This window comes from Chrysemys picta, chromosome 17 (assembly GCF_011386835.1).
Source record: "Chrysemys picta bellii isolate R12L10 chromosome 17, ASM1138683v2, whole genome shotgun sequence".
NCBI lineage: Eukaryota > Metazoa > Chordata > Testudines > Emydidae > Chrysemys > Chrysemys picta.
In genome coordinates this window covers 7,022,123-7,034,212 of record NC_088807.1, presented here as the reverse complement: position 1 = coordinate 7,034,212, position 12,090 = coordinate 7,022,123, and the positions used below count along the sequence as shown (strand labels likewise).

Here is a 12,090-nt window from a genome sequence, read left to right as displayed (position 1 = left end):
CCCTCCCCCCTGCTCCCTGTCTCTTGACTACCCCCCCCCCCCCGAACCTCCCTGCCGCTTCTCTGACCCCCGGCCCCGTTACTGTGCTGCAGAGCAGCGCGCTCGGCAGCGGGGGAGGGGAGCAGGGTCGGAGCTCCAGACTGCCGGAGGCCGAGGCGAATGCAGGGAGGGAGAGAGAGGAGGGGAGTGGTGTCAAGTTGCAGGGGAGAGGAGGGGGAAGTGAAGGAAGGGCTCTGGCTGCCGGAGCCCGTGCGAGTGGCACGATCCGGCCTGCTGCCCTGTACGCTCTGTATGGGGGGGGGGAGGGGAAGTCCGGACATTGACAAATTCCCCCCGGGTGCTATTTTTAACTTAAAAAAGCCGACATGTCCGGGGGAATCCGGACGAATGGTAACCCTATCCCTGCCGCTCTCAGGTGGACAGATACGGCGCCAGCCCCTCGCACGCCCCAGAGCCGCTTCGCTTGGCCACGTCCCCACAGCTTCAGTATGCCAGGAAGAACTTGTCTCTGGAGAGCACCGACAGCTACGTCTCCTACCACGCTGAGACCTTCTCACCCACCGCCGTCTACAGCCCACCTGCCAAGGCCCACCCCGCCTCTCCCCAGTCCCCCTTCTACCTGCAGGGCGAGCCCCTGGAGCGGGCCCAGTCGCCCCGGCCCAAGGTGCTGCCCGTCTCTTACGACTCGCTGCCCCTGCCCAGCCCCAAGGGACGCGCACCCTCCCCGCGTTCCCTGTGGCAGGCTGGTGCCGCGGAGCGCCTGGCCTTCTCCAGGCCGGTGGGCCGCGCGGGCTCCCCCAGGTTGGTGCCCACCCCCTCTGAGGCCTCGGCGCCACAGATGTTCTTCCCGGACCGCGCGCTGTCTCCCCGGCCACCCCACCCGCCGCCCTACGAGAGCCACAGCCTGTTCCCCACTGGGCCCAGCTCCTTCGCCCCCTTCCGGGCCCAAGGTAAGCCAGCCCCAGCCTGACGCACAGGCCCCCTCCCCATGTGGCTTTGGGGGGGAAGGGGAGGGCCTAGCAGAGTGCACTGCTGGTCCTGGTCCTCTAGGGGGCACTAGAGGGGGGCTTGAAGTGTGTGTGTGGGGGGGTGGGGGGGCATGGGTGTAGGGTGACCAGACAGCAAGTGTAAAAAATTGGGACGGGGGTGAGGCGTAATAGGAGACCATATTAAAAAAAAAAATCTCCAAATATCGGGACTGTCCGTATAAAATCGGGACATCTGGTCACCCTACGTGGGTGCCTGAACTGTGGCCCTGCCCCTTCCCCTAAGGCCCCGCCCTCACACCGCCCATTCCCCCAAGGCCCTGCCCTTGCACCGACCCTTGTCCCTGAGGCCCTGCTCCCTTGCTGTCCCTGCCCCCGAAGCCCTGCTCCCGCACCACCTCTTCCCCCCCAAGACCCTGCCCGCTCCTCCCCGCCCCACTGCTCACCCTTACAGCCAGTAAAAAGGGGGGTGGGGCATGGACCCCTGGCTCAGAGCAGGGAGGAGCTGGGGCTCAGACAGGCAGTTACCTCCCCGGGGGACGTGGAGGTCTCTGGGTCACACTGGTGAGGTCTCCCCTGCCCATCCCCCATCCTGGGGCTGGAATGGCCCCTGCTGGGGGCAGAGCAGGGCTGAGGACCCAGGGACTGGTGCCGGTGAGACCATTCAGAGTCTCTCTCCCCAGATGACCTGGTGATCCGGCGAAGACCCCAGAGGAGCTGGAACGAGTCGGACCTGGACGTGGCGTACGAGAAGAAATCGTCCCACTCGGCCGGCTACGAGAGTGAGCGCCCGGGGTCCGTGGGGAGGGCCTGGGGGGATGGACAGACTTCTCTCTCCCACTCCCGGTCTCTGGGAAGCTCCCAGCTGTGGAGGAGTTGGCAGCCGGGGGTACCTGGCAAGCCGCGTGGCTGCGGGGGAGCTGGCAGCGCCGGGGGTACCTGGCAAGCCGCGTGGCTGCGGGGGAGCTGGCAGCGCCGGGGGTCCCTGGCAGACCGCGTGGCTGCGGGGGAGCTGGCAGCGCCGGGGGTCCCTGGCAGGCCGCGTGGCTGCGGGGGAGCTGGCAGCGCCGGGGGTCCCTGGCAGGCCGCGTGGCTGCGGGGGAGCTGGCAGCGCCGGGGGTCCCTGGCAGGCCGCGTGGCTGCGGGGGAGCTGGCAGCGCGGGGGGTCCCTGGCAGGCCGTGTGGCTGCGGGGGAGCTGGCAGCGCCGGGGGTCCCTCTTAGCATTGTCCCATGATGGGTGCCAGCTCCATTTCCACACAGAGCCCCCCAAGACCCTCATCCTAGTAGGACAGGAAAGTAGGGTGTGGCTTGGTCCCTGAGACAACATGGGAGCCTCCCACCTCACCAGCTGCCTTCCCGCAGGAGGAGACGTGCACGCGGGGCTCAGGCAGGCACCCGCGGGGCTGCAGCTGGCTCCTTGGAGGGAATCGAGCCTGGACGGGGCCGCAGGGCAAGGCAAGGTAAGTGCTGGCCGGGGCTACCAGCCGGCAGGGCTGGCCCATAGCGTGGTACCACATGGGGAGGACGGAGTCACAGCACCAGACCCTGTGTGCTCTGCGGGATGAAGAGAATTCATCTGCATCAGGCCAAGCTGACCCCTGCCAGAGGCCAGTTACCGGGCTGGCTGGGCCCATGGGTCTGATCTGGGGCCACTGGCGCAGGGATGGGACTAGCTGGGCCTGATCTGGGGTGACAGGGGAGGGGCTTGGGGCCAGCTGGGCCCATGAGTTCGCCCCTGCGCTGGGAACCCAGCACTGGGCAGACGCTGCAATCTGGCGGCAGCCCTGCATGGGCCCTGCCCCGCCGCTGGCGGGACCCTGGAGCCAGGGCTGGGCTGACTAGGTGTGGAAGCTGCAATGACTTGTGGCTGGGTGTCCCCCTGTGCTGCTGGGTGGGGGCCGGGGGGTGTTCCCAGCACTGCGTCCGATCCTGGCCGGCTCACAGCGCCCTCTCCCCCCTCCAGGACGAGCGCCCCCAGCCTTACGCCATCCACAGCGCCACGCTGCCACGCAACTACAAAGTGTCCCTGCTGCCCGGCGAGCGCAGACCAGACAGCTCCTTCCGCAGGCTGCTGCCCGCCAGCCAGACGGGCACCCTGCCCCGCAACTGGCAGTTCTCCCAGCAGCCCGTCTCGCGCATCGCCATGCCGCCTCCCAGCCCGCAGGGCATGCGGGCGAAGCGCCACAAGCCCCTGCCCCTCTCCATGATCTTCAAGCTGCAAAACGCCTTCTGGGCGTCCGGAGCCTCCAGTGCCAAGGGCCAGCCCCAGGGGGCCCCAGGCTCCCCCATCTTCCTCCGCTCCCCACAGAAGCAGCCCCAGCTCCAGCAGCCATCTCCTCCGGCCCAGGCTCCGCTGCGACCGGCCCCGTCGGGGGCTGAAGGTGAGAGACCCGGGGCAGATGCGGCAGGGCCTGATGGTCTCCTGGTCCCCCCAGGGTGGGGGTGAGGTCAGACCCCTAGCACCATGGGGCAGCGTGTGGGGGGAAATGGGGAATTGCTCTGCACTCAGCAATGGGGCGCCCTGAGGGGGGGGGGCTGGATATGTGCAAGGGCTGGGGGGCTGGTAGGGATAAGGGTGGAACTGAGCAGGTTTGGGGGATCCCCCTTGGGTCTGGGGGTGCTGTCTGGGGAAGGGGGTGCTGCCTTGTCCCCCTGGGTCTGGAGGTGCTGACTGGGCTCTGGGCTTCGGGGTGCTGCCTGGGGTCTGGGGATGCTGACTGGTGTGAGGGTCTGGGGGTGCTGCCCTGGTTCCCCCTCTGGATCTGGGATAGGGGGTGCTGCCTTGGCTCCCCTGGGTCTAGAGGTGTTGTCCTGGGTCATGGGGTGCTGACTGGGGTCTGGGCCTGGGGGTGCTGGGCTGGGGAGGGGGGGCTGCCCTGTTTGCCCTTGCAGATCTGGGGGAGGACTCCTGCCTTGACTCCCCTGGGTCTAGGGGTGCTGTCATGGGTCTGAGGGTGCTGACTGGGGTCTGGGTCTCAGGGTGCTGCCCCGGGTTAGGGGTGCTGTGCTGGGTCTGAGTCTGGGGGTGCTGCCCCACGTCTGGGGGTGCTGACGGGTCTGGGTCTCAGGGTGCTGCCCCGGGTTAGGGGGTGCTGTGCTGGGTCTGAGTCTGGGGGTGCTGCCCCACGTCTGGGGGTGCTGACTGGGGTTGGGGACTTGGGAGGGCTGACCTGGTGTGTCTCTTGGCAGCAGCGGGAAGGGCCTCAGCCCTCGAAGCACCAGTGGAGCCCGTGCGAGGGGCCCCGGCGGCGGGCGACACGGAGCCCGAGCTGGAGAACATCCTGCGGGGCAGCGAGGTGGCAGAGGCGGAGGAGGTGGCTCGCCCCTTGAGCCCCACCCGCCTGCAGCCTGTCCTGCCCCCCGAGGCTCAGAAGGTGCCCGAGTTCGAGGAGGTGGCCCGGGTGCTGGCGGAGATTCCCCGGCCCCTGAAGCGCCGCGGCTCCATGGAGCAGAGCCCCGGCCCTGCGCTGCCGCCCACCCACAAGAAGCAATACCAGCAGCTCATCAACCGCCTCTTCCATCACCGGGGCCGCAAGGAGGACGCCGTGTCGGCGGGAGACGACCTGCCGCTCATCACGGAGACAGCTGAGCTGAAAGCAGCAACCCCGGGCAGCCCTGCCCCGGTGCCCGCACCCCAGAGCTCGCCAGCACCCGCAGCGTCGCCCCTGCTGGCTGTTACGGAGAGCCTCGGCACCCCGACGCCCAGCCTCGGCACCCCGACGCCCAGCCCCGGCACCCCGGCACCCAGCCCTGTAAGTGCAGCCATGCACCCTGGCCCCGGCACCATGACCTAGCCCTGTATGTGCAGCCATGGAGCTGTCAGCCAGACCCCCCTCACCTTCCACCCCGCCGCCCAGCCATGGAGCTGTCAGCCAGCCCCTCCCCACAGCCCCAGGACAGGGCCACTCCCACCTTGCCAGTGCAGCCATGGAGCTGTCAGCTAGCCCCCCACCCCCTCCCCATCCCCGCAAGTCCCAGAACTGGGCTTCCCCATCACCGGTGCAGCCATGGAGCTGTCAGCCAGCCCGTCCCCGCCCCGCAACTCCCAGAACTGGGCTCCCCACAGCTCCGGCCCCTCCCGCCCACACCGTGACCTTGCCCCTTGCGTGCCTGCAGGAGAAGCGCTCGGTGCTGCGCAAGCTCTCGTCCCCGAGGCGGCGGCTGGGGAAACGGGTGCAGCTCAACCCCCTGGTGCTGCTGCTGGACGCGGCCCTGACGGGCGAGCTGGACGTGGTGCAGCAGGCAGTGAACGAGGTGAGGCTGCTGCCCCGCCCCTCCCCTCTGGGAGGGACACTGGAGCTGCCAACTCCCCTGCAGCCACGTGGCCTGCCAGGGACCACCGGAATCCACCCCAGCATCCCCGGGCGGCTCCCAGCCTGCTGAGCGTGGGCTGGGCAGGAGGCAATGGCTGGGGGCCGGTGCACCCCCAGGCTGCGCCGCTCCCCTTCGTCCGGCTGGCGCCTGGCCAGCTACACACGGACTCCAGTCCCTGCGGCTGGTGAGCGAAAGCGGCTCCTTTGTCAGCAGCGGACGGGGAGATGGCGAGTGTCCTGCCCTGCTCTGATGGATCGGGATGGACACAGCCCCTGGGACGGGCCCGGTGTGCGGGGGGAGCAGGGGGCACAGCCCTGGGGCGGGGGGTTGGCAGCGATTTTGGAGTTCACCCGCTCTGGCCCGCAGCTCAACGACCCGAGCCAGCCCAACGACGAGGGCATCACGGCGCTGCACAACGCGATCTGCGGGGCCAACCACAACATCGTCGACTTCCTCATCGCTGTGGGCGCCAACGTCAACTCCATGGACAGCCACGGATGGTGAGCGCCCGCCCACGTGTCTGCCGACACCTGCCCTGCACTCTTGTGCCTGCCAGCACCCACCGTGCAGTCTTGTGCCCACTGGTGCCTGCCAGCGCTGCCCTGGCACACTGCATCCCAGTGCCTGGCCCTGCGCTTGCCATGCAGCCCTGTGGCCCTCCGCCACTCAGCCCCACACCTGCCAGTGCTGTTCTGCACCCTGTGTCCCAGTGCCTAGCCCCACGCCTGCCATGCAGCCCTGTGGCCCCCTGTCATGCAGCCCTGTGCCTGCCAGCGTTGCCCCAGCATCCCAGTGCCCTCCCCCTATGTGCAGCCCCCTCCCTGCCCTCCTGAGCTCCTGCTGCACAGCCCTGGCACCTCAGAGCACTGCTCTAGCCCCTATGCCCCCCCATCACCCAGTGCCTGCTGCCCAACCCTGCACCCTGCCCCTCCCTCGCAGCATGCCAGGCCTAGCCTTGTGCCCTCGGCACCTCAGACCGTGCTCCCCATGGGCCCGGGCAAGGTTGAGGTGGGCGGGCGGATACTGTGTGCGTGGCTGGGGAGGCAGAGCTTGCCTGGGCTGCTGATCCGTCTCTGTCCCCAGTGCTGCCTGCCCCAGGTCTCCGTCGTGCCCGCTGGCGCGGCAGATGCTGACAGTCCCAGCAGAGCCCCCCACTGCCCTGGGTGCCTGTCAGCTTGTCCCTCCCGCCCCCCAGGACTCCCCTGCACTGCGCCGCCTCCTGCAACGACACGGCCATCTGCATGGCCCTCATCCGGCACGGAGCCGCCATCTTCACCACCACCTTCAGCGACGGCAGCATGGCCTTGGAGAAGTGCGACCCCTACCGCGAGGGCTACAGCGAGTGCTTCAACTACCTGGCCGGTGAGGTGGGGCCACCGTGGGGAGGAGCGGGGAGCTGGGGGGGGTCAACTTCATAGGGGTAGGGTCGGGGCAGATGTTGGGGGGCGGGGCTTGACTCCCCCTGGGGGGAAGGGGCAGGACACTTCTATGGGGAGCCTGGTGGCCGGTAGGAGGGGTGGGGCCAGGAGGGTGGGTTATTCCACAGAGGGACTTGGGCCTCCCCGGGGGGTGCTGGCTATTGCCTCCCAAGCCCGTGGCAGCTGGTTCGCTCGTGCGCCTCCCCCCATCCCCATGGTGGTGTCTGGCTCACGCTCCCCCCCCCCCCCCCCCGGCCCGGCCGGGCTGTTGTTGCAGATGTGGAACAGAACATGGGGCTGCTGAACAACGGGGTGGTGTACGCGCTGTGGGACTACAGCGCCGAGTTCAGCGACGAGCTGTCGTTCCGCGAGGGGGAGCCGGTCACTGTGCTGCGGCGCGACAGCCAGGAGGAGCTGGACTGGTGGTGGGCCTCGCTCTATGGCCAGGAGGGCTACGTGCCCAAGAACTACTTTGGGGTGAGCCCTGCCCTGAGCTCACCAGGATGGGGAGGGGCCGGGCACCGAACCAGGGCTGGAGGAGGAACCACCTGGGAGCAGACCTGACCTAGGCCGTGTCTTCACTGCAAAGCCTATAGCCCAGCGGTCCCCAAACTTTTGAGGGTCGCACCCCCCTTACCTCTGTCCGTGCCTCCAATCTCCCAGAGCTGGGGCTGGGGCTGGGGCTGTGGCTTGGGGAGGGGGGACGCGGCCCCGGTTAAGCAGGGAGGGCTGGGGGTGGGTCTGGGGCCTGGAGTGGGGCCGAGGCTGGGGGCGGGAGTGGAGCTGCAGCCAGGCTATGGTGGGGGCCGGCAGCCAGGCCTGCAGCCAGGTGCGGCTCCATTCCCAGCCTTGCCCTTGGCAGGGAATGGAGCAGCAGCCGAGGCTGGGGGCTGCCGTGGGGCAGGGAGCAGAGGGCCAGGGGCAGGGCCAGGAGCCGGGGACGTGGCTGGAGGCAGGGCCGGATCAGAGTTGGGAGTGGAGTGGGGTTGGGTAGCACTCCCTCCCCCTCCATGGGCGCTGGCCCAGACCCTGCCGCATCCCCTGGATGTTCATTCACGCACCCCCGAGGGGGGCGTCCCACACTTTGAGAACCTGTGCTGTGGCAGCAGAGCCCCTAGTGCAGACGCAGCGTCTGCTGACAATAGGAGTCCTGCTGCCTTAGGAACACCATCTCCCCGAACCCCAGAACCTGAACCTGCCCGAGCCTCTGGCGACAATGCTGTCTACACACTGGGTCACTGGCCGGTGTGGTTTTTTACGCCCCAGGTGGACCTAGCTGTGCTGATGTGCGTTTGGCCCGAGACTCGGGGATTTCCCTTCGCCTGAAGCTTCGGTATTTTCTAATTTGCTTTGGTTCAGATTCAGAAAATACATTTACCAAAATTCCCTGGCGAACCAGAGATCCCTGAAAAATTGGTTCCAGAAAGACCAGAATGTGGTGCTCCTGAAACAGAGTTGTGAAACTGACAAGAATTCGGAGCTATTCAGTAAATAGCAGCCCTGAAACGGAGAAGAATGGCAGTTTCACTTCGCAGTTCCACAGCTGGGAGCCGGCCAGTCCCTGGAGCCCCGGTTCCAGCCTGGATCTGGTGGAGCTGTGGCCCCTTGAACACTGGCAGGCTTCTGGGGGGAGGGATAGCTCAGTGTTTGAGCATTGGCCTGCTAAACCCAGGGTTGTGAGTTCAATCCTTGAGGGGGCCATTTAGGGATCTGGGGCAAAAATCTGTCTGGGGGTTGGCCCTGCTTTGAGCAGGGGGTTGGACTAGATGATCTCCTGAGGTCCCTTCCAACCCTGATGTTCTATGATTCTATGACCACGACTGACCAATAGCCACCGCTGTGGGGAAGCTCGTGACGCTGTGGTCCCTGGGAGGGCACTGCTGTGGAGAAGCTCACACTGTTTCTCTCTCTCCTCCCTTAGCTGTTCCCCAGGGTGAGGCCTCAGCGGAAGGTTTAATGCGCCAGCACACGGCCCATCTGCTGCTGCTACAGACCGGGGAATGCAGCTGGCACCTGATGAACTTAGGGGCTGGGGAGAACATGGGGCTCTGCTGCTGGGATTCTCCCCTGCTGGGAAGTGCGCCCCTCTCCCAAGGACTTGGTCAATTGGCCCCTGGGGGCTGTGTGGATGGGGGGCAGGGCTGGCAGGGAGCCAGGTGGGCCGGGCAGCGTCCTGCTGGCAGAGAGGTGGGATGGGGGGGGGTCATGGCTTTGGTGTGCACTGTGTGTGGGGGGGTGAGAGCGTTGGTGGGGGCTGGGTCTCACCCTGGATTCAGTCGGGCCCCGTCCTTGGCTCATCTGCATCAGAGACTGGTATAAGTGACTGCAGGGGATGGGGAACAAATTCAAGGTGGTCTCTAACCAAACCAAACAGCCTGTGCCTTGGGGAAACCCGAGGGTGGGTAAGTGTGGCGGGGGCAGCCTCCGGGGCCAGACCAGGTGCCACCCTGCTCCTGTCCCGGTGCCGTGGCTGAGGGAAGGTGCGGGGAGCAGTCATTTCCTGGCCCAGTCTCCGAGCAGCTGTGGGAATCACTGGGCCCAGGCGCATCTGCTTGCCAGCCCTTGCCAGTCACACCTAATGGGCATACAGGGGGAGAATCCTTCGAGATCTGGACATGCAGCCCACGGAGACTTTGGGTCCCAGCATGCATTGAGGCCAGTCGGCTCGGTGACCCCCAGCGGTGAGGTTCAGGGGGCTTCACCCTCGCTGGAGCCTGGGCACTTCCACAGAGACCCAGGCCAATAAGACGCAGGGCCCAGTTTCCTCCACAGTCTGGCAGCACTCCTGGTACCCGTACAATGGGCCCTATGGTGCTGCTGTCCTCCTTACCCATGGGGCTTGGCGCCCAGCCCCCATTCAGCCAGGGAGTGGGGAACGAGGCTGAGCTGGGCCCAACTCTGTGCTCTTCACTCCCCAAAGACGTCCCTCTGCCCACCCCGCTACCTGCCGGCCTCAGCTCAGCTCCCCACACGGGCCCTGGTTCTCCGCCACTCATCTCCGGCTGTTCGCTGTGTCGGTGTGATGCTGAAGAGGGGAAAAGCTTTCCCACCAATGGGGCAGCTTGGAGGTGTGGGGCTGAGCCAGGGAACCCCGGTGGGCTGGGGATGCAGCTGTGCTGTCCTGTCCTGCAGCCCTTCGCATGAAGCCTGCTGCCGGGGCCTGTGCGCCTGGCTGCTGTGCACATGGGAGAGGCTTTTACTCCAGTGGTAGAACCTGTATTTCTCTCAGATTCCAAGGCCAGACGTGCCTGTGAGATCATCTAGTCTGACCTGCTCTGTCACAGGCCAGGGAACTGCCCCAGAGTTACCCCTGTAGGGACCCAATCGCTTGTGCTTGGCTGAAGCATCTTCCCAAAAGGCAGCCAGGTTGGACTGGAAGAGCTCAGGAGGTGGAGAATCCCCCATTGCCCTGGAGAGTTTGTTCCACTGGTAAATATTTGTGCCTAATTTCTAACTGGAATGTGTCAGGCTCCAACTTGCAGCCATTGGTTCTTGTTCTGCTTTTCTCCATTAGATTAAAGTGCCCTTTAGTACCCAGATTGGCTGTCATGAAGTTGCTCAGATACTGTGATCAAGTCACTTCTCAGTCTTCTCTGGGATTCGCTAAACAGACTGTGCTCAGCGCTGCGAACTTTAAAGCACCCTCATAGAGGCTCAAACTAAATGTATACCCCAAATGGGGGGGGGGGAAAAGTACATTAGAAGCAGGAAGCCAGGCCACGCTATCAATAGGGCCACTAGATGATCAAGGTGCCAAAGGAGCACTCAAGGAAGGCAAGGTTGTTGTGGAGAAGCTACATGACTTCTTTGAACTGGTCTTCACTGCAGAGGAGGTGAGGGAGATTCCCAAACCTGAGTCATTCTTTTTAGGTGACATATCTGAGGCACTGTCCCAGATTGACCTGCCAATAGAGGAGGGTTGGGATCAAATTGATAAATGAAATAGTAGTAAGTCACCAGGGCCAGATGGTATCACCCAAGAGTTCTGAAGGAACTCAAATGTGAAATGGCAGAATTACTATCTGCGGTATGTAACCTATCATTTAAATCAGCCTCTGTACCAGATGACAGCAAGGCAGCTAATGTAACACTGATTTTTTTAAAAAGGCTCCAGAGGTGATCCTAGCAATCCCAGGCCGGTGAGCCTAACGTGAGTACTAAGCAAATTCATTGAAACTAGTAAAGAACAGAATTATCAGGCACATAGATAAACACGATTTGTTGGGGAAGAGTTAACATGGCTTTTGTAAAGGGAAATCACGCCTCACCAATCTATTAGAATTCTTTGAGGGAGTCAACAAACGTAGATAAAGGTGATCCAGTGGATATAGTTTACTTGGACTTTCAGAAAGCCTTTCACCAAAGGCCCAAATAAGCAGTCACGGGATAAGAGGGAAGGTCCTTTTATGGATCAGTAACTGGTTAAAAGACAGGAAACAAAGGATAGGAATAAATAGTCAGTTTTCATAGTGAAGAGAGGTAAATAGCGGGGTCACCCTGGTATCTGTACTGGGACCAGTGCTGTTCAATATATTCATAAATGATCTGAAAAAAAGGCATGAACAGTGAGGTAGCAAAGTTGGCAGATGTTACAAAATTACTCAGGATATTTAAGTCCAAAGCTGACTGTGAAGAATTACAAAGGGATCTGTCACGGAGTATTGGGGGACTCAGGGCCCTGCACCCCCGGCTTCCTGCGATTCACCATGACTCTCAGCCAGCCAGTAAAGCAGAAGGTTTATTTGGATGACAGGAATACAGTCCAAGACAGGTCTTGCAGGCACAGACAACAGGGCCCCCCTCAGTTAGGTCCATCTGGGGGTCCCAGGGCATCCCAGCCCACCCCCCTTTGGGAGCTCAGAGCATTCTCTGCCTCCCAGCCATCTCACCACCCAGCTTCCAAAACTCTGCCTTCAGCGACCCCTCCCACAGCCTTTGTTCAGTTTCCCGGGCTAAGGTGTCACCGGGCCTCCAACCCCTTCCTGGGTTCTCATGTTACACGCTCAGGTATTCTCCCCCCGGGCAGTCTCCCATCCCCCAATGCAGACTATCCTAGCCACACTCCCCTGTCAGCATTCACAGACCACAGTAAGAACAGTCCCAGTTCGTCACAGGATCTCACAAAACTGGGTGACGGGGCAAAAAAATGGAAGATGAAACTCAATGTTGATAAATGCAAAGTAATGCACGTTGGAAAACACAATCCCAACTATACATAAAAAATGATGGGGTTTAAATTAGCTGTTACCATTCAAGAAAAGATCTTGGAATCAGAGTGGATAGTTCTCTGAAAACATCCACTCAATGTGCAACGGGAGTCAAAAAAGCAAACAATGTTGGGAATCCTTAGGAAAGAGATAGATAAGAAGAC

At 63.3% G+C, this 12,090-nt stretch overlaps 1 protein-coding gene across 2 annotated transcripts in view; it reads left to right on the top strand.

Annotated features, from left to right (window-relative positions):
* The window catches only part of PPP1R13L (protein phosphatase 1 regulatory subunit 13 like), a 29,295-nt gene extending 19,039 nt beyond the window's left edge, over window positions 1–10,256 (top strand). For both annotated transcript variants that reach the window (XM_005295680.4, XM_042846800.2), the window contains exons 4-13: window positions 416–950; window positions 1,670–1,768; window positions 2,350–2,447; window positions 2,951–3,368; window positions 4,177–4,739; window positions 5,104–5,241; window positions 5,668–5,801; window positions 6,497–6,663; window positions 6,997–7,196; window positions 8,641–10,256. In XM_005295680.4, coding sequence (XP_005295737.2) covers window positions 416–950; window positions 1,670–1,768; window positions 2,350–2,447; window positions 2,951–3,368; window positions 4,177–4,739; window positions 5,104–5,241; window positions 5,668–5,801; window positions 6,497–6,663; window positions 6,997–7,196; window positions 8,641–8,676 — 2,388 coding nt within the window. In that variant the 3' untranslated portion in view covers window positions 8,677–10,256. The remainder of the gene's footprint in view (window positions 1–415; window positions 951–1,669; window positions 1,769–2,349; window positions 2,448–2,950; window positions 3,369–4,176; window positions 4,740–5,103; window positions 5,242–5,667; window positions 5,802–6,496; window positions 6,664–6,996; window positions 7,197–8,640) is intronic.
* The last annotated feature ends 1,834 nt before the right edge of the window (window positions 10,257–12,090 follow it).